The following is a 20,657-nucleotide window of genomic DNA, read 5'->3' as shown; positions in this document are numbered from 1 at the left end:
TGGATGAGTTTTAACTATCAAGATACACCCAGAGACCCCTCTTCTCTCTGATGATGTGCATCAGTGCAAACCCCCATAAAAGGAGAATTATTATCAACCTTTGCATCTATCTATGAAATTAAAATTAATTAGTCATTAATTAGACTTTCAAATCATTCCCAAACACTGGAATCACCAAAATTTCCAGCATTAATGAGATATGTGGGCAACAAACTGGACAAACTCAGGCTGAACTTCACCAGGGGCGAGGATGGAAATTCAGGTAACCAGATCCAAACACCTCTGCAATCCTTCCCAGACAATTGCCCAGAACAGGCTGTGACCCAGCCCTGCCTGCTGGCACCCACTCAGGCTGATTCCATCAGGGGCTGAACAGCCTTGAACCCAAAACCATCCCGGGCAGGACGGCACCAGGAGCCATCCATCCCCTCCAGAGGGAGCCCAGCAGCGGCTGATGACCTGATTTGCACAATTTGGCTTTGTTCTCTGCCAGAGATAAAGCAGGGGGAGGCTGAGGAGCCTCTCTGGGTGAGTGAGATCTGAGATTTGTGAGATTTGCAGCTCTGGATCCACCCTCCCTTCCAGCAATCCCAATGGCCTCTCTGCAGGAAAAATCTGGATTTATTTTTTTTTCCTGAAGATCTGGAGAGTCCTTCATCTTTTTCTCGCTCCCTAGAACTTCACTTTTCCTGGGAGCACCCAGGTTTGTGGCCAGCCCTTCTCACTCCCACAGATACTCTCAGGGTAAATGCTGGATTTCAAGCTCTCCTTGACAGGGCTGTGCTTTACAGGAATAAACCATGGAAAAACACTCGAGTTTATTGCACCCCCGACCCTGCAGCCCCACTGCTGGCTGTGGGATGTTGGCAGTGTCACAGCTTGCAGGGCTAAAGGGGTTCAGGAGAGCTGGAGAGGGACTGGGGACGAGGGATGGAGGGACAGGACACAAGGAATGAACAGGATTTCAGAAAACACGAGGTGTAGTGTGGCCAGGCTGAGTTTTTGGTTGTTTTCCCATTTTTTGCAGGAGTGGGACAGCGCTGGGCTGGGCTCAGCAGGGACCTGGCTCTGTGTGTGTGTGCTCAGTTCTCATGAGTTTGTGCCCAAATGTGGCTGCTGGTGGGACTGGCCCCAGCCCTGCTCCCTGCCTGGGGCTGCAGCTCTGCCTGCTCCTGCTCCATTCCTGATCCTGGCCTGTTCCATCCCCAATCCCTGCCTGCTCCCAATCCCTGCCTGTTCCCATTCCCACTCCATTCCCAATCCCTGCCTGTTCTCATCCCCAATCCCTGCCTGTTCCCACTCCCCAATCCCTGCCGGTTCCATTTCCAATCCCTGCCCGTTCCCATTCCCACTCCATTCCCAATCCCTTCCTGTTCCATTCCCAATCCCTTCCCGCTCCATTCCCAGTCTCTGCCGGCTCCATTCCCAATTCCTACCCCTTCCCTCCCCCTTATCCGCTCGTTTTCCGCTTCATTTTCAATCCCTTCCTACTCGTTTTCCGCTCCATTCCCTCTCACTGCTGGCTCCATTCCCTCTCTATTCCCATTCCCTATCCCGCCCGTTCCCATTCCCTCTCTATTCCCTTTCCTGCTCCATTCCCAATCCCTGCCCGTTACCATTTCCGCTCCATTGCCATTCCCGCTCTGTTCCAAATCCCTGCCCGCTCCCATTCCCGCTCCATTCCTTCTCTATTCCCATTCTCACTCCATTCCCAGTCCCTGCCCGTTCTCATTCCCGCTCCATTTCCTCTCTACTCCCATTCCTGCTCCATTCCCTATTCCCCTTCCTGCTCCATTCCCAGTCCCTGCCCGTTCTCATTCCCGCTCCATTTCCTCTCTACTCCCATTCCTGCTCCATTCCCTATTCCCCTTCCTGCTCCATTCCCAGTCCCTGCCCGTTCTCATTCCCGCTCCGTTCCCTATTCCCCTTCCTGCTCCATTCCCAATCCCTGCCCGTTCCCATTCCCGCTCCATTCCATCTGTATTCCCATTCCCGCTCCGTTCCCTCTCTATTCCCATTCCCGCCCGCTTGCTCTAAGCCCCGCCCTTCTCCCCCGCCCCATTCCCGCCCCATTCCCGCCCCATTCCCGCCCCATTCCCGCCCCATTCCCGCCCCATTCCCGCCCCATTCCCGCCCCATTCCCGCCCCATTCCCGCCCCATTCCCGCCCCATTCCCGCCCCATTCCCGCCCCATTCCCGCCCCATTCCCGCCCTTTCCCCGCCCCTTCCCCGCCCTTTCCCCACCCTTTTCCCGCCCTTTCCTCGCCTCTTTCCCGCCCTCTTGCTCCAAGCCCCGCCCTCCGCCCCGCCTCTTCCCCATTGGCTCCCTGTTGGCCACGCCCCCTATAGCCCCGCCCCTCGCCCCGCCCATTGTCACTAAGTGCCGCGGAACGTTTGTGGCGGGGCCGTGCGGCGCGCCGGACCCTTTTACCCGCGCCGCTGCTTCCCTGAGGATCCCGAGCGCGGATTGGTCCAGGCGCGCGTCACGTGACCCGGGAGGCTCCCCGGGTGGCGCTTCCGGCCCAGCCCGCTCCGCCGGCGGCTCCGGGGAATCCCGGGAATCTTGGGGGGCCCGGGGCTCCTGGGGCTCCCCCGGCGGCCTCACCCTCCCTGAATCAGTCCTGAGGGTCTCCCCGCGCCGCCCCCCCGCTCCCCTCTGGAACAGCCCCGACAGCGCCGGTGCGGCCCTGAGGGAGAAGGGGGGCCCTGCGCGGGTCCTCGGTCCTCAAGGAGCCGCCGCCACCGCGGGTGGCACCGCACAGACCCTCCCCGCCTTTCCCAGCCCGGTGTTCCCGAGGCTCCCCCCTCCATTTTCCCTGCGAGTTTCCCCCGCCTTCCCCTCCAGCATGGAGTTCGCCGAGCTGATCAAGACGCCCCGAGCGGATAACGTGGTGCTGCACTGCCCCTTCCACCTGCCCGTGGAGGGCACGCTGTGCCTGACCGGCCACCACCTCATCTTCTCGTCACGGCGGCAGGACAACGCCGAGGAGCTGTGGCTGCTGCACTCCAACATCGATTCCATCGAGAAAAGGTGATGCTTCCCTTCGCCCTGCCTGCCCGTCCCTAATTCCTCGTGGTTGGAAAGGCTGGCTGGCACCTCAGCTGTCCCAAATCCGGCTCTGGAGAGCAGGAGGGATGCTCTGGGCGTAGGCATTGTATTAAGCTGTGCCAGGGAAGGTTCAGGTTGGGCATCACGAGGAATTTCTGCACAGGAAGGATAATTAAACCCGGGAGGTTTGGAGTCCCCATCCCTGAAGGTGTCCAGGGACGTGGCACTCGGTGCTCTGGGCTGGTGACAAGGTGGGGATCACTCCCAGATTGAACTCAATGATCCTTTTCCAACCTTAATAATTCTCTCAGGGCCCAGGGTAAGGTTCCCATTCTGTTTGGATATTGGTGTTAGATGTTGCATCTCAAAGGTTTTGATCCTGTAGAGAGTCAGAATTTTTGTGTTTAACCCCTTTTGCTCCGTGCTCATTGCTCAGTGGCTTCATCCACCCTTGAAGCACTTTATAAACAATGCAGCTTCTCCCACTGAGCACAGAGAGGGACATCAGAGCACTGCTGAAGGGATTTCCTTTGTGTCACTGGTGGCAGAATTTGCTCAGCCCCAAATCATCTTCTGCTGCTCAACAGCATCATCCCTTTGGCAGCTGCTCATGGCAATCAATAACCCTTTAACAATGTGCTTTTTGTGGCACAGCTGAGCTCTAGCTGCAGAGCTCCATGTTTTTTCTTGCCCATTCCATTTTAACTACAGAGAATTCAGAGATTTCTCTTTTTCTCCCTCATTTCTTCTTTACCTTCACCATTCCCCCTCACTGAGTGTCTGCCCCATCTCACCTGGTCATTGTCTTCTCCTTCATCATCCTTTTTCCAGCTTGGTGATAATATTTCATTTTTATATTAATTACCAAATCCTTCCCTTGTTTTTAAAGCCTTTTAAGAAAATCTGATAGAACAGAGTTCCTTTCTGCCAGCAAGGCTGGAGAAATCAGGCAGCAGTGATTTTAAAAAGCACAGAGCTTGGGATGGGGAATTGCTTGATGCTGATTAAGTTTGTTGCTGATTAAGTTTGTTCCTGATTTTCCTGTGTGTTTCAGAGAGAGAAAAGGAGCAGAGGGGTGGAAACCTCAGGGAATTTCTTCCCATGCTCTGTCCTCAACCTGACCTTGGACACTTCTAGGGATGAGGCAGCCACAGCTTCTCTGAGCACCCTGTGCTCACATAATATTTGCCATTTAATACCTCCACTTCCTGCCACAGCAAAAGGAAAATAAACCCAAAATCCACTTCTCCTGCCTTAGAGGAGCTGTTTTTATTGATTCTTCTTTCCTGCCTCGCTGTAGGTTCGTGGGCTCCTTGGGCACCATTGTCATAAAATGCAAAGACCTGAGGATTATCCAGCTGGACATCCCAGGGATGGAGGAATGTCTGAACATTGCCAGCTCCATTGAGGTGAGCACTTACCTCAGCCTGAAAACCAGAAAACCTGCAGGTCTTGAACTCACCTCAGCCCTGAGAGCTTTTTATTTTTTTTCCCAAGTTTTGAAAGGCCAAGTAAAATCTGGAATATTTCACATGGGGTTGTGGGGTGAGGTTTTGGACTCAAAGCCAGGCTGGATGGGGCTTGGAGTAACCTGAGATAGTGGAAGGTGTCCCTGCCCATGGTTCCTTCCAGCCCTCAGCTGTGATTCCATGATTTCTCTTTTCCACACAGGCACTTTCCACCCTGGATTCAGTCACCCTCATGTATCCCTTCTTCTACCGGCCCATGTTTGAGGTCCTGCAGGATGGCTGGTCCTCCTTTCTGCTGGAACAAGAGTTTGAGCTCCTCAGCTCAGTGGTGAGTGGCATTTGAAGGATTTAACAGACACTTGGATATTCTGTGAACTGTTTCACCCATTACTGCAAATCTCAAATGGTTAAAAATCCGTTTGCTGCCTGGGTGAGAAACTGTTGAAATATTCCCTCTGTAACAATCAGACATTTTTTTGCTGCTTGTACAAGTGGAGCTTTGAGGCCTTTTCCAGGAAATCACAAAGGTAGGAAATGTTTTGAGTTTTTGAGGATGGTTCTCTAGTTGGAAGAACAGATTGAAATCCTTTGTCCTGGCTTTGTTGTTCTTAATTTTGAATGAGATGACATTGGTTGAAGCTGCCCAGTTTGAAACACTTTTTTTTTTTAACTGATGCTGGGAAAATATTCAAGAGGTTCAAAAAGCAGGAAACTTCCAGTTCTCTTTTCCAGGTGCTGCTGAGCACATTGATTTTATTTTGGGTAGGAATTGTTCTTGTGGCATTGTGTCTCTTACTCAAATTTCCTTTTAGGGTGCTGAATTTGGTAGGAATTTGTGCAGGAACCTGTTTTAACAATTCCTTGGATTTGCACCTCTGTGCTCCAGGTCTTTGTTTCACATCCAGATTTCTGAGCCCACATCCATTAGTGCAGCATCCAAGAACATTTTATTTCCTTTTCTCTGCAGCCTGCATCACTTCCTGGCTATGAGTAACAACTGAGTAATGTGATCAGCTTGACCAAATTCACTTGATGAAATCACCAGAAAATTAAAGGGGTTCTGAGGCCTTGCTGTTTTTGTCTCATGTCTTATCTTCCTCTGCCATCCAAACTGTTACATCCAGCACATTGATGTGCTCTTTTTCCTTGTTTTTTCAGCCATTTCAAGCTTCATTTATCAATCTCTTGCCTTTCTGAGCACATTCCCTCTGTCAGAATTACATTTAAAAACCTCATTATTTTTTAGCACCACGTTTCCAGGGCAATCATTCATTCCTTTTAAACCTCCATGTCTGACAGATGTTGATTCATTCTTGCCTTTTAACCCTCAACTTCACATTTTGAATAAATGGTGTCAAAAGCCACCTTGCAATGATTTACATCTCACTGACCAAATAATTCTTGTTCTGTAATGACACTGCCTTGTGTGACAGGTGGAACAAGGAAATGCTGATTTCAATCTTCCTCCCAGAAGTCAAATGAGTAGAATTCCAAAGGTTCTGTTATTAATTCGAATGGCAAAGTGCAGTATAAAAGTTATCTAATACATGAAATATTTAGATAATATGTAATTTATGTTCTTCCCTGCACAGTGAGGGGCTGAATGGAATTCAGAGTATGTGCAGGCTTTTATATTTTCTCTGAGCAGTCAGAGAATTCTCTTGTGCCAAATCCCAGAGCTGCTGGATGCTGCAAACTAACTCTGGAAATTCATTTTCCTAAAATGAAGAATCCTGACAAGTTTGTGCACTGACAGTATCATTAACATGAAGGTGTTTTATTGCCAATAAAAGCACTTGCTTTATTCTCTTTTTTCCCCCTTTATTCTCTTTTTTTTCCCCCTTTATTCTCTTTTTTTTCCCCCTTTATTCTCTTTTTTTTCCCCCTTTATTCTCTTTTTTTTCCCCCTTTATTCTCTTTTTTTTCCCCCTTTATTCTCTTTTTTTTCCCCCTTTATTCTCTTTTTTTTTCCCCCTTTATTCTCTTTTTTTTTCCCCCTTTATTCTCTTTTTTTTCCCCCTTTATTCTCTTTTTTTCCCCCTTTATTCTCTTTTTTTCCCCCTTTATTCTCTTTTTTTTCCCCCTTTATTCTCTTTTTTTTCCCCCTTTATTCTCTTTTTTTTCCCCCTTTATTCTCTTTTTTTTCCCCCTTTATTCTCTTTTTTTTCCCCCCCCCTTTTTTCTCTTTTTTTCTTCCTTTCCCCTTTTTCATTTTTTTTACTTTCCCTACCTTTTTTTCCTTTTTTTCCTTTCCCAGCTATTTTCTCTTCCTGTCTTTTTCCCTTTTCTTCCCTTTCCCCTTCCCTTTTTTCAGTTTTCTTTCCCTTTTTTAGCAGGGCTCTGAACAACTCAGTTGTGCTTCATCTTCATGTCAGAGCTCCTTTCAAAAATCAGAATTTTCTAGGTTTGGGCTCAGGTTAAATGGTAATTATGAACCATATTTTGCTTTTTTCAGCCAAGCATCAACCTTTACACCTCTTCTGCTCCTTGTCCATGCACAATCTGATCCCAGCAGGGTTTGTTCCTTGGGAATGGTCTCTCCCAAAATTCATGCTGGGATCTTGATTTTTATTTTCTTCCAGTTACTGATGACCCTTTTTGCTTCCAAATTCCAGCCAGGCCACAGCTCAGGGAGTTGATTTGGGCAGTCTGGAGCTGGCAGTGCAGAGGTTAATAATTTGACTTTGCATCTGGGAGAAGCTCTGCTTTTTATAAAATGGAGCTGCTCTGAGGCTAATGAATAATGAAATAAGGTTACAGCAGGGATGGAACAAACAGGCAGCAATTGCTGCTCTTGATGCTGATATTTATTTTTTCCCTACATTTTTTTTATCTGTCCACCAAAAAGGAGAATTTTCCTGTCTCCTAATCCACACAGCCCATGCCTGGGAGCTGCTGTTGCTAAAATAGTGTTGTGAGTCAGATCAGCTTGTTCAGCTGATAGAAAAGCTTCATTGCCAGAGGATATTCCTGAATTGATCCCACTTTTCCACTGGGCCACTCAGGTGGATTTATATAAGCAGGTAGCAATCAGGAGGTGTGTGACCAGAGTTAGAAAGGAATTCTGATCAGACATGTGCAATTAATTCATGTTAATTGATGTGGATTTTGGGTGGTTTGTCACAGCCTAGTTTAGCTGTTGTGTCCTGCCTGCCTTGTCCCTCTGCCTTTTTGTCTGCCTCAAACTTTCCTTGAACTCACATGAGCAGAGGTTGATGGATCTCTGAGGTCTCTCCCTGCTGCAGAAGCTCCTCATTTGACCTTTTTCCCTGAGCTGTGGGTGTCAGGTAGCTGGAATTCCCATGCCAAGTGCCTGTGAGGTGCCACATTCAGCTCTTCTTTCCCAGGGATTTGGCTCTTGAGGAGAAATTACATCACAGGAGCTCCTGGGGAACCTCCTCCACAAGGTGCTTTAGGAGGAACAACTGTAGCTGAGGCCACAGGAGAGAACCAAGCTGATGTGTAAATGAAATTTTAACCTCAAAGCAGCTTCAGCATCTGAAGTGGATGGAAATTTTTGCCTTTCTTGGCAACTTTATCTTGTGAACTCCTCTTTCAGCACAGACAGAGGGCTGGGCCCATGTCTTAATGAACTTTTCCCCCTCTTGCTGTGGGAGTACATTTCTCTGTGGTGCCTCCCCTTGCTGTCTGCTGTGAAATAATTTGAAGCCACAATCACCCACTTCTGCCCACGTGGGTTTATTTTGTGCTGTTTGAGGATGTGGATAAACTGTTGCTCAAGACCCAGAGGCACTTGATCATTCTTCATTGCTTCCAAGCTGCACTCTGGGGAATGAGCTGCTGCAAGGAGATGATTGCAGGGAGCACCAAATTAATGGATCAACACCCCTGTAAATGGCTGCTGAAAGGATAATTTGTGGTGCAAATGGAACAGATCACAAATCAGAATCTGTGTGTGTGCTTTATTTATTTATTTTATGCATGGAAGTCTTTCCTCCCACAGAATGTCTTTTCTGACCCAAAGCTGTGCTCTGATGTTTTTCAGACCAACGAATGGAGGCTGAGCTGTGTGAACAAGGAATTCTCTGTGTGTCCCTCCTACCCTGCAGTTGTCATTGTCCCCAAATGCATCGATGACGACGCGCTCCGCAAAGTCGCGCTGTTCCGCCACGGCGGCCGCTTCCCGGTGCTCAGCTACTACCACAAGAAAAATGGCATGGTGAGCTGGGCTTCAGGGTGCTTCTGCCTGAAGGCCTTGAAATTAAATCAAAACAAAACAAGAAAACACAATCAGAGTTAGGATTGAATGCTTAAGAGATGGATTTTTTTTTTTTTTTTTGTTTATTAAATCTTATCTAAAGTACGCAGAGTTTTTTAGTACTTCAAGTTGTTAAGCTAAAAGCAAGAGAGTGGAGGCAAGTTTAGTTAGTTACAAGGTCTTTTAAAGGTAAACTAGCCAATTAAAAACTAATATTTCTATTATTTATACTTTTGATTCAATGACCAAACAATTGGGACCTGCATTGCAGTGCTGTTTAATTCAAAAACTGCTACCTGAAATCATGAAGGAACAGAAAAAAGAAAGAGGCAAAGCCCAAGAACTTCTATTTTGTCCATACCTATTACTATATTCTAAACCCTCCAATTTAAAACCCTTTACTATGTGAAATTACACACTTCTATTTAAATTACACATCAGTGATTGTAATTCTCACTCAAATTTGGAAGCTTCTCCAAGGCCTCAAGTCAAAAGCAGTGCTTTTCTAGGGTTTAGTGTCAGAAAGAACAGAAAGTTTCAAACTCCCAAGGATGTGTTGGTTTCATGCTCTGAATAAACAGAATAAACAAAGCTCCTGGTTTATTTTCCAGCTGGTTCTGGGTGATGGAATGAGTAATCTCCATCTTAGAAATAACCATTAATCTGCTTGGTTGGGAATGTGCATGGCAGAATTTCACTGACAGCAGTAAGAACAAGCTGAGGTTTGTAAAGCCACTGCTGGCACCCTGGCTGGCTGTGCCTGCCAAGAGCTTTCATGGAAAGGGATGGCAGGAGCCACATTGTCCTGTCTGTGAGCTGTGGTGACAGCAGAGCTTCTGCTGTCACTGTGCAAGGAGGATCAGGACAATCTGTTCTCTGAGCCTGGCAGGTAACTCGATTCAGGAGTACAGAGTCTTCCTCTTGCACAGACTTTGAGCCAGAATCTAATGGAGTGACATATAGATTGTAATTAAGAAATGCACTGTAGGAAAATGTTGGGTAACTGTGTCTCTTGCTGATGTAACCAGTTCTGAGGATGCTGAATTGAAAGGCACTTGCTAAAGAGAAATCTCAGCTCATCAGCCTGTGGAGTTGAGGTTTATTAGTCCATCCATGGGTTAAAAATGTCACCTTTAATACATGAGAAATTTGAAGTTTTAAGAATGGAATTGGGAATAGACCTTCAAAAATTTGATTCCATAGAATAACAAAATGGTTTTGGTCAGAAGGATCCTTAGGGACCATCTATTTCCCCAGCCATCCAGCCTGGCCTTGAACACTTCCAAGGATTTATAACACTGCCAGAGTTTGTAAAGGAGCCATCAGAAGAAAGGCAGCTCAGTAGCTCAAAAAGATGGTACTTGAGGCATAACTGAAGGGATACAGCCTCTAAGATGATGCCTGGCATTTAAAACTTTCTCAGCCAAATGATTGCTGGTTTCAAGAATTCCCAGTTCAGTTTTAAATCCTTGAGAGGCGTCGAACTTGAAACAACAGAAGGATTCAGGTCAAATCTTGGGAACTCAAGTGCCTTTCAATGAGAATTCTCTCCTGTTGCAGTGCCCCATGCATGGTTTTGTGTCTCCCCAGGCCATGCTGAGGAGCAGCCAGCCCCTGACAGGCACCAACGGGCGGCGCTGCAAGGAGGACGAGAAGCTGATCAACGCCACGCTGCGCTCCGGCCGCCGCGGCTTCGTCATCGACACGCGGCCTCTGGCTGTCGCCCAGCAGGCCAGGGCCAAGGGAGGGGGCTTTGAACAAGAAGTGCACTACCCCCAGTGGAGGAGGATTCACAAATATATTGAGAGGTGGGTGAAAGGCTCTCAGCTGTGTCAGGTTTCACTGGCAGCTCCACGAAGTATTTGCTCGTGTGAGAAGAGTTGTGTGTCCTGGTTCCTTCTGTGGCAAAACCAGGATGTGTGAATGATAAAGGAATTTTTGGTTTGGTTATTATTTTGAGCAACTTGCTGCAGTTTTCAGCCATCAGGTATCTCCCTGTGCTGTTTCCTGACTATCTTTAGCCACACTCCAGCTTTCCTGTGTTCCCTTTGCACAGGAAGGAGCAGGAACCTTGGCAGAAAACTTTTGTTCTGTGACTGTCACACTCATCCTATCCAGATTTGCCCAGTGAAGCTGTGGCTGCCCCATCCCTGGAAGGATGGACAGGTCTTGGAGCAACCTGGGATAGTGGAAGGTGTCCCTGCTCATGGAAGGGGGCTGGAATGAGATGAGTTTTAAGTTTCTTTCCAACCCAAACCATCCCATGATTCTGTGATCCAGTGCTTTTCTCTGGACATCTAATATTCAGTCATTTGGAAACAAGCCACTAAATTAAACAGACTTTTAGTCTGGCCTTGTTCTGCTTCTCTTAAAACCTTAATTTTGGGGAATCTTTCTACACAGGCATGCAGTAATGTTACTGGAGCTGTAGCCAGCTCTTGAGCAGTTAAATGTTTGGTTTTGCTTCTAAAGATTTTATGTGAACTTACATTTTTAAAGCAGCAGAGAGAGAGGAATGAGCAAACACAGTATACAAACACTAAATAATCCATGTCCTGCTTATGCTTTTAACAATGTTTTCCTCTTCCCAAAGGTTTAATATCCTGCAGGAGAGCTTCATCAAGCTGGTGGAGGCTTGCAATGACCAGTCACACAACATGGACCGCTGGCTCAGTAAACTGGAAGCTTCCAACTGGCTCACTCACATCAAGGAGCTGCTGACTGCAGCTTGTCTGGCTGCTCAGTGCATTGACAGGTAAATCTGCTGCAGAAAGGCTTGGTTTGCTCATTCATGGTTACTGATTGCTCATTAAATACCTCTGGCAGTGTCAGTAACTGCCCACCCTGGTCTGGCTCACTTGTGGCCATGGAAGATTTTGTTTCCTCACACTGAAGGATTGTTCCATCAGGAGGAGGGAGAAATCTCAGCTCAGAAAAGGTTTTGGATCATCTGTGTAAGGTATATCCCTGTGTCTGTTGCAGCCAAGCTAATTTAGAGAGTTTTATTGAAGGTTTGGGTTGAAATGGGTCCATCTGAAATGCTGTTTGATGGCCTGGAAAAGTCTTTTTTTTTTTATCTTTTCAGCTGCAAATTTCCAATACCACCCCTCACTTCCAGAGGTTAAAACAATGTCATGTCCTTGTTTTCCCCAGGAATTGGTCCAATGCTTTTCCTCTCTTACATTTTTATCCCCACAGCTCTATCCAGGCAATCCTGCTCATCCCTTCTAAATGCTTGTGACCTCTTTTAACCTGACATTTCATTCACAACTGCTGCTGACTCAGCACCCTCATGCTCATACCTCAGGCTGCAGAGCCAATGCTTGCTGTCAAGGCCAGATTCAGGAATCTAAATTGCTTTTATCTGTGGCTCTGGGTGAGAAAAGCCCATCCCAAAATTTAGGGAAAACCTGGCTTTTCTTAGGAGCTGGGGAATGTGTTCTGCAGCTGAAATGCAGGCTCAGTGGTGAATCAGCACTGCTGCATTGAAATGGGAGCTCTGTGCTTTTTAAAAGCTCTGATAGTGCTGCTTTCATTACTGGCTGTGCCAGGAAAAGATTGCTCTGGATCAATAGTTTTATCTGAAATGCTTTCCTGCAAGCATGTAATGGGAAAGATCAGTGATGAAACCCTTCTGGCTTGTTGGGACAGTGGCTGATTTCATAATTTTTAACCTCAGCTTTGCTTTTTGTGTTTGCCTGGAGCCAAGGCAGGTCAGTTCCAGGTGCCTGAGGTCAGAGCTGGGCTGACAAGGAGAGTTCTGTTGTATTTTCCAAAATTAATGTGGAGAAAGGTGAAGATTAAATAGGGAAGGAAGATTTAAATCAAATATTAGGGAGAAACTGTATTATAACAGTGATGAGGCACTGGATGCCCCATCCCTGGAAGTGTCCAAGGCCAGGCTGGATGGGACTTGGAGCAAGCTGGGATGCAGAGCTCAGGTCACTGTTGATGAGAATCCAGGTGAGATCCTTGTGGGATTAACAGCAAAACCTCAGCACTGGTGTCCATGGCATGCACTGGGATGGTTCTGCTCATTCATACTCTTATTATCCCTTCTCACCTTTTCCTTTCTCAGGGAAAGTGCTTCAGTGTTAGTCCATGGCAGTGAAGGAACTGACTCCACACTCCAGGTCACCTCCCTGGCACAGATCATCCTGGATCCAAGGTGCAGGACCATCCATGGCTTCCAGGCTCTCATAGTGAGGGAGTGGCTGCAGGTGAGAATTACCCCTGGACAGAACAACAACCAGTTCCAGAGACAGTGGGGTTGGGAAATGGCCTGAGAGGCAGCCAGCAGGTTGGGACTTGTTTACAGCCCTTGTGCCTTGGCAGTCTGGTCCTCCAGGGCACCCACCCCAACTTGTTCCTGCTCACATTCTCTGATTAAACACAGCCTGAGAAAGGCAGGGAAATCTGTCATAGAATCACAGAACCATTTAAGTTGGAAAATAATTAAGATTGTCATGTCCAGCTGTCCCCCAGCACTGCCAAAGTGTCCCCAAGTGCCACATCCACATGGTTTTTGAATTCCTCCAGGGATGGGGACCCCACCACTGCCCTCGGCAGCTGTGCCAGAGCTCAACAACCTTTCCATGAAGAAATTCTCCCTGATATCCAATCTAAACCTCCCCTGGTGTGACTTGGGCTGTTCCCTCTCCTCCTGTCCCTGTTCCCTGGCTGTCCCCTGCTGTCAGGAGTTGTTCAGAGCCACAAGGTCCCCCCTGAGGCTCCTTTTCTCCAGGCTGAGCCCCTTTCCCAGCTCCCTCAGCCTCTCCTGGTGCTCCAGCTCTGTTCCCTTCCCTGACATGTTCCAGCCTCTCAATATCTTTGTCAGGAGGGGCCCAAAACTGAATCCCAGATTTGAGTGCCCCAGCAGTGCCAGCAGAGGGATAATGATTTCCAGCAGCTTGGTCCTGGCTGTTGCATGGGCAGCAATGTTTTTTCCTGAAGTCTGAAGTGTTTTCCCCACATCCTCCCATCCCATTCCTCAGTGGTGATGCTGTCCCTGCTTCCCTCCAGGCTGGCCACCCTTTCCAGCAGCGTTGTGCCCAGTCAGCCTATTCCAACAGCAAGCAGAAGTGGGAGGCCCCAGTGTTCCTGCTCTTTCTGGAGTGTGTGTGGCAGATCCACAGGCAGTTCCCCTGCTCCTTCGAGTTCAACGAGCAGTTCCTCATCACGCTCTTCGAACACGCCTACGCCTCCCAGTTTGGGACTTTCCTGGGAAACAATGAGAATGAAAGGTTGGTGAGGATGCTTGGCTTTCATTAAAAGAAGCTCCTAGAATGATGGAATGGTTTGGGTTGGAAGGAACTTTAAAGATCAAATCATTCCAACCCCCTGCTGTGGGCTGGGACACCTTGCGCTATCCCAGGTTGCTCCAAACCTCGTCCAACCTGGCCAAAAATCTCCACCCATCATCAGTTTGTTTAGTTTCTCACACAGAAACTCTTCCACAAAAGAGTAACCAGCTGGAGTTTGGTGTGAGTCACAGCTGTGGGAAGCAGACTTGTCCCTGCAAGCCTGGAGGAGGAGGAGGTTGGGGCAGGCAAAGGCCACAGCTGACAATTCTGTCCCTCACCTGTGAGGGAGGAACCTGATTCTGTAGCCTGGTGCTCCTGAGACCCCCCCTGGGAGTAGAAACAGGAGCTGCCCACAGCTGCCAGGGAGGTTTGGGTTCCAGTTCTGCCCTCAGGACTCCAGCAAGGCTGAGGGTCTCCTGCTGGACTGAAGGCCAAAAAAAAATAACAGAAGTGATTCTCCAGAGGAGAAGGGCAATTTAAAGCTTCCTGTAAATCTCTGTCCTTAAAATAATCTGGGCTTAGAAGAGACTCTGCTGCCTTCTGCAGGGCTGCTGAACCAGTCATCTGCAAAACCAAGTTAGACTTGAAAGCAATAAGCTGCAATTTGGAGGAGTATTGGATGTTATGTGTAATAACCTGCCTGTCACATCTGAGCACATCAGCCTGGGAGCACAGACAGAGCTGGAGTCTGATGTTAAGCTTGTGCTGTCTGAAGCACTCACAGGAGTGCTGAATCTCCTGCCTGCCTGGCAGTTCGATTTGGATTTGCTGGGATCTGAGGCACAGGGATCTCTGGGACTGGAGGTGGGATTGCCCCAGGAAAACAGCACTGCTTGCTCTGTGTGCTCAGTTCCTTCCTGCCACCAGAGGGACCTGTCAGATGTGCCCACTCCTGCAATAAAACTGCTTCTGTGTGCTTGAGAATTCCATTTCCATCCTTCCAGCTCTACCTTAACCCAGCAGCCTGATCCCTTTCCAGTCCTGGCACTCAAACCACAGTGAGGAGGTGACTGATTCCTCACCTGGGCAGCAGGCAGCCAACTTACAAGTGTTATTTCCCCATCTTTTATTCAGAACTAATTATAATAAGCCAGGCTGAGTAAATTGCTTTAGGTTTACACTGTGTGCCATGATGGTGAAAGGATTAACTTGAATTATCTGGGGGATAATTGGAAAAAATTGTGGCCTTATCTGTGTGGTTCTAACAAGAGCCTTACAGATCCAAGTGTGTAAAACTTTTTTTCCTGTGGGTTCTTAGGGCTAAACTGAAGCTGCCTCAGAAGACCATGTCCCTCTGGTCCTGGGTGAACAGGCCTGAAGAGCTGAGCAGGTTCCAGAACCCTCTTTATGAGGCCAACAGCCTTGTCATCTGGCCCTCTGTGGCCCCACAGAGCCTGCAGCTCTGGGAAGGTGAGCCAGGTTTACTTTCCTTGTTGCAGGCAATATCTCTTGTGATTTTTTCTTTTTATTTATTTTTGCTGATCATTCTGGAGAATTCATGCTGCAGAAACTTTCCCCATCCCATGGATGCTCAAGAGTTCATGACAGTGACACAAGCAGGGTGTCATGGCAGGGTGGGGACTGAAAATGGAGTGGTCTGATAAGTGTAGAAGGAAAAAAGGAAATGAACCTCCCTCATTTTTCTTTTATTAATCTTGTTTAATAGCCTGGTGAGCTTGGAGAGGAGTGGGGGAAGTCATTTAGGGGGGAGGGAAAGGAAAGAAAATGTGAAATGTGAGCTGCTGGAATGTGAACAATCCCTCCTTGTTTCATGAACCCCTTGTGACCTGGGTGTCTCTGGGCTTCCAGGTGTGTTCCTTCGATGGAACAGGCCTTCCAAATTCCTGGAGGAGGCTGAAGCAGAAAGGATCAAGATTATCAAGTACAACAAGGAGCTGCAGGCCAAGGTGAACGTGCTGAGGAGGCAGCTGGCAGAGCTGGAGGCGGATGGGGAGGTGCAGGAGCCCTGAGCTGGGCTTTGCTTTGCCCTTGACATGGAGGAAGAAAAGTGGAAAGTGCATGTTCTGCTGAGCCCTTGGGTACAGCTGACCCTCCCACTGCTGAGCCCTTCACTCCATGAACCTCCCTGCTTTTTGGGGAGGGGGTTTTTGTTTTGTTTACAGAAGACACAGCTGGGCACAATGTCCCCTCTTGGCAGCTTTTCTGTCTCAGAATTGGGAGCTGGAACTCTTTACCTCCAATTGTGTGGATGACCAGGATGGGCCAAGAGACAGGATGTCTCCAATTTATTTTGGACTTTTTCTGCTTTTGTTGAACACTCACAGAGTTCTATATAGCTAGGTAAAGGCATTTTGTCTGGAAGCACCTTTTCTCTCCAAGAGTAGGTAAGGCAGCTTAGTTCTTTAATTTCCTAGGAAATCTAGAAATTGTTAAAATCAAATTACAGGTTCTGCCTGTCTACACAGTACTCTCAGTAGCCTTCACATCTCACATTTGGGGTTTTGTGTTCAGCATTGGCTTGGGAGCAGGAAGTTAAATACCAAACCAGAGCAAGACATTTCAGTGCAATAGAGAATTGAAAGAGGGATTCTGCTGCTAATGTTTAAGCCATGACCTTCACATGGGATTGTCCCTCATGGACAAGGATCTCCTAAAGGAGGAACAAACTTTTTAAAATTCTACCTGGAAAACAAAAAGGTTTAGCAGTTGCTGGGGGTGTTCATTGTAGAGTTGTCCTTTAAACCAGAGCCAAGCTGCCTTCCTGGAAATTCCAACCCCCCTGGCTGGGTTTGGACACCTGGCCAGGTTCACAGCATTGCCAGGGTGCAAGAGCAGCACTTCATTTACAGCTCACCAAAACACTTCTGTGGCACCTGATGTGCTTTTCCTATTTGTGCTCTTATGCCCATCTTGTGAAACCTCAAAAGCAGAAGCTGGAAGTTCAGGTGACCTCACAGATCTGCTGCAGATGAAGGAGCCATCACACTACAGAAAAATATTAAGAGTTTAGATGATTTGTAGCTGCTAAAACTGCTTAAATACTTTAGGGATAAGCTTCAGTCCCATTTAACTTTGTGTTTTGTAGCTGCTCTTTCAGTTTCTCTGCTTTTTATAAAATCAGAGTTCTCTCTTGTGATTTTCTTTTTTTTTTCTCTTTTAAAAGACAGGTGGGGTAGGTCTGAAATACTCCCTGAGGCAGTTTTTCAGCTTGATTCTTTGGGTAGCTCCACAGGACTGGGAAAAGTTGATTTAACAGCAGCACATGTGGCTGGGATTATCCAGAAAAGAGCTTCCTGTTAGCCTGGTTCTGCTGGAATCAACAGAGCTGCAGTAGGTCAGTGGTGGGATCCCTTTGGAAACTGCTGAGCTTCCAAGTTTATGCAATGAAGCTGCCTGTGTTTAAAAGCCACTTCACATAGCTGTGTGTGAAAATGCAGGATGTGTAGTGTAGAAGTAGCTGGGCAGGAACCTGCACAAATCATGTAGCCACTAAACAGAATCTAAGAATTTTATAACCAAGGAAATGACATAAAATCATGTGCTAGTGCTCAAGTGCTACCTGAATGCCTTTTGTTCAGTCCTTATTTCCTTAATTATTTCCTTCTTGCCTAAGCTAAACTTAGCCCTGAAGTCCTCTGGCTTAAAAAATAACACAATCCCTTTTAAAGCATTGCTCACTTAAGGCAGAAGAGATTCCCCTGCTTGCACTGCCAGTTTTTTGTAGGTTTGGAGCCTTGTTCCCTATATCCAGGCAATGCTTTCAGGGTGCCTGGGGATCTGTTCTGTGTGACAGGGGAGGCAGGATGGGGCTGGTCCCTCCTCCAGACCCAGAGACTCTTCTCATATAAACCCTTAAAGTGATTGTTCACCCTCTGCAATGATGTCTGGGTGGTGTTTCCCCACCCCATTCACAATTCCTCCATCTGAAATCCATCATCTCCAGCCAGATGGGAAGGATTCAGAAGGCACTATTTTCCCTGTAACACACTACACATAAAACACTCCTAAAGGTTATGCAATTCCCTAACACAGTAATTACACATTGAGCTAAATAATAGAGAAGCAGAGAGGGATTTTTTTGGATCTAATTGCCTGGCTGCTCCAGCCTCTCCTGCAAACTGCAGGCATCTGAGGAAATTGGGAAACCAGCTGTGCCAGCCAACAAAAGGCAGCACATTCCCTCTGAGCTGGCATCAATTCAGCCTCCACTTCTGTTGAATCCACACCCAGCTGCTTGGGAGTGTGGATGTGGGAATGTGTGGCAGTGCTGGTGTCCTGAACAGCCCCTGCAGTTTATTCCACAGCTCCTGGGCCATGCAGCACCTTGTCCCTCTGTGGCACAGCTGGCAGAAGCTGGGTGAGGACAGGATCTGTGGTGCTGGAGGTTCTCAGGACAGGACACTTCCCACATTCCCTCTGAGCTTTCCCAGTGCCAGGCTCCAGGTTCATCCCCATCCTTTGCTTTGCAGTCACACATTTGGTATCACTGATGGGTTTGCTCCCTCAGAGGGGGATCCCTGCCCTGTGCCAGCACATTTGCAGATTCCCTGTGTCTTCCTGAGCTGGGGCAGTGCCCAGCTCTGGCTGCTCCCTGTGCCACTGCCTTACACCCTCACTGCCACCCCACTCCTGCTCTTTTGCACACACTCTGTGTAACAAGCTGAAAACCCCATCTCCAAAATTTGGGGGGGCAATCCACGAGGACACTCTGCCATTTACCAAAAAAAAAAAAAAAGAAGGGAAAAGGAGCTAACTTGCACAGTTTTCTTAAGGGAAATATGAAAATATGTACCTTCAATATTTTGATTGTATGGATGAACTCTTGAATGTGGCGCTGGTTTTGCCGTGCACTGTTGTCCCTGTTGCATAGGATCTCATTTCAAATTGCACTGTGCAGCATTTCTGGTGTCTCCTGTGTGCTTTGCTGAAGCCTTGGGCAGTGGGAGGTTTCTCCCAGCACTGCCTGTACAAGTGATGGGTGCACAGCTGGCCCAACATCTGGAACTGCTCTTTGGACTTGGCTGCTGCATCACTCTTCATTTGTTTTATTTTTTATTTTTTTCTTCCTGTACAATTTGAAATGCCAGGGCTGGGAGTTGTGTGCTGGTGTTAGGTGTTGGCTGTCTGTGTGCAGAACCCCAGCTGCTGCTGTGTGGAATTTCTTGCAGCAACAACAAAAAAAGTAACAAATCTGAGGAAAAGGAAGATGATGGCTCAAGGTTCAGCCATTTGGGGGGAACAAAACAGATACAAAGTGGCTGTAAACTTTGCTGTAGATACGTTTGAGAGCATTGTAGATGTGTCTGTTTAAATTAAAACCATGAAGACTAAAAACTTCTTTAATTACACAGCTGACTCTTTATTACTGTGTGCTTTGCTTCCCACAGGAGGGATGTGGGTGGGTGTGACTTGGATGAAGGTTTTGCTTGAAATTTCAGCTTTTTGAGCTCGATTGTGTTTTATTTTACAGCTGAACAGGCCCTGTGAAAGGAGAAGGGTGAGACCCTGAGGCTGTGAGGGGCTTGCAGGGCTGTTCACAGGGAGAGGGGTTTGGAGAAAAGCAAAGCCTTGCAGGAGGGTGGGTGGAGAATGGACAAGGGGGACTGGTTTTAAACAAAGCCAGGAGAGATTTAGATGAGATAATAAGAACAAATTCTTCCCTGTGAGGGTGGGCAGGAGCTGTGGCTGCTCCTTGATCCATCAAGAATTACAGAATGGTTTGGGTTGGGAGGGACCTTAAAGCTCATTCAGTTCCACCCCCTGCTGTGGCAAGGACACTTTCCACTATCCCAGGCTGCTCCAAGCCCTGTCCAACCTGACCTTGGAACTTCCAGGGATGAAGAATCCATCTGAACAAGTGTTGAAATCTTTTCTTAACCATTTCTCAAGTTTTCTCTTGGAAATCCCAAGTTTTTTTGCTCAGTGCCATTGTAGGGGTCCCTTTCATGTTGCCCATTTTTCCCCCTGAGCAGTGAGAGGAGGAATTCCCCTTTGCTCTGGATGGAATTTGGGATGCTGGGCTGTGCTGGGCTGCTCACAGCTTCCCCTGCTGTGGAAATGTCACCACAAGCCCCTGGCATTTGTCTTTCAGAGCTGCTGATCCTCTGATGGATCTCTGACCCTCTGTGGAGGGTGCTGCTGATGGCTGTGGATCCTTTATCTGATGTTGCAGCTCAGCTCATGGAGCTCTTAAAGCTCCAAATCTGCTCCCTCAGGATCTTAAAATACAACCTGGGCACTGCACAGATGCAGTTACACCCCTAAAAACCACGGTGGAGTCACTAAAATAATATTTTTTATAGCTTGGGCAGCTTGTCACCATTGACATGAGCAGTTTGCACATCCCAGTTGGTCCTGGTTGTGTTTGGGGGATGGTTTGAGGTTTGAAAAGTGCAGCCTGTGCTCACTGTGTGAAAGAAAAAGGCTCTTTTGGCAAGTGGCTCATTCAAAGGTACAAGAGATAAAGGAAATCTGCTTCCTGCTCTTCATTCCTGACATGGAAAACATTTGTTGGGATGCCCCAGCAAGGTAAGTGCAGCATTTCTACAGGGGAATTTGGCTTGTAAGGACTTGATGGAACAAAATAAAATCTTTATGGCAGGAATAAAAGTTGTTCCAGAGTTTGGGTTGGTTCTTTTTTTTTTTTTTTTTAGCAG

General features: G+C 47.5%; 1 protein-coding gene across 1 annotated transcript; it reads left to right on the top strand.

Annotated features, from left to right (window-relative positions):
• The first annotated feature begins 2,486 nt into the window (after positions 1-2,486).
• On the top strand, positions 2,487-19,349 carry MTMR9 (myotubularin related protein 9). Its single transcript, XM_033054952.2, has 10 exons — positions 2,487-3,031; positions 4,350-4,458; positions 4,721-4,846; positions 8,525-8,698; positions 10,328-10,545; positions 11,331-11,492; positions 12,816-12,957; positions 13,760-13,980; positions 15,299-15,450; positions 15,850-19,349. Exons 1-10 carry the CDS (start codon positions 2,847-2,849, stop codon positions 16,008-16,010), a joined length of 1,650 nt encoding a protein of 549 aa, XP_032910843.1. The 5' UTR covers positions 2,487-2,846; the 3' UTR covers positions 16,011-19,349.
• The last annotated feature ends 1,308 nt before the right edge of the window (positions 19,350-20,657 follow it).

Source organism: Catharus ustulatus, chromosome 3, assembly GCF_009819885.2.
Source record: "Catharus ustulatus isolate bCatUst1 chromosome 3, bCatUst1.pri.v2, whole genome shotgun sequence".
NCBI classification, from domain to species: domain Eukaryota; kingdom Metazoa; phylum Chordata; class Aves; order Passeriformes; family Turdidae; genus Catharus; species Catharus ustulatus.
Note: the sequence above shows the minus strand (reverse complement) of the source record. Positions and strands in the feature narration are given on the sequence as shown.

Bases quoted from the DNA above. Each gene is read 5' to 3' on its own strand.
- MTMR9 (XM_033054952.2), top strand. From the start codon at position 2,847: ATGGAGTTCGCCGAGCTGATCAAGACGCCCCGAGCGGATAACGTGGTG. The intron at 12,958-13,759 runs GTGAGAATTACC...GCTTCCCTCCAG, and splicing joins TAGTGAGGGAGTGGCTGCAG to GCTGGCCACCCTTTCCAGCA. The intron at 15,451-15,849 runs GTGAGCCAGGTT...CTGGGCTTCCAG, and splicing joins GAGCCTGCAGCTCTGGGAAG to GTGTGTTCCTTCGATGGAAC.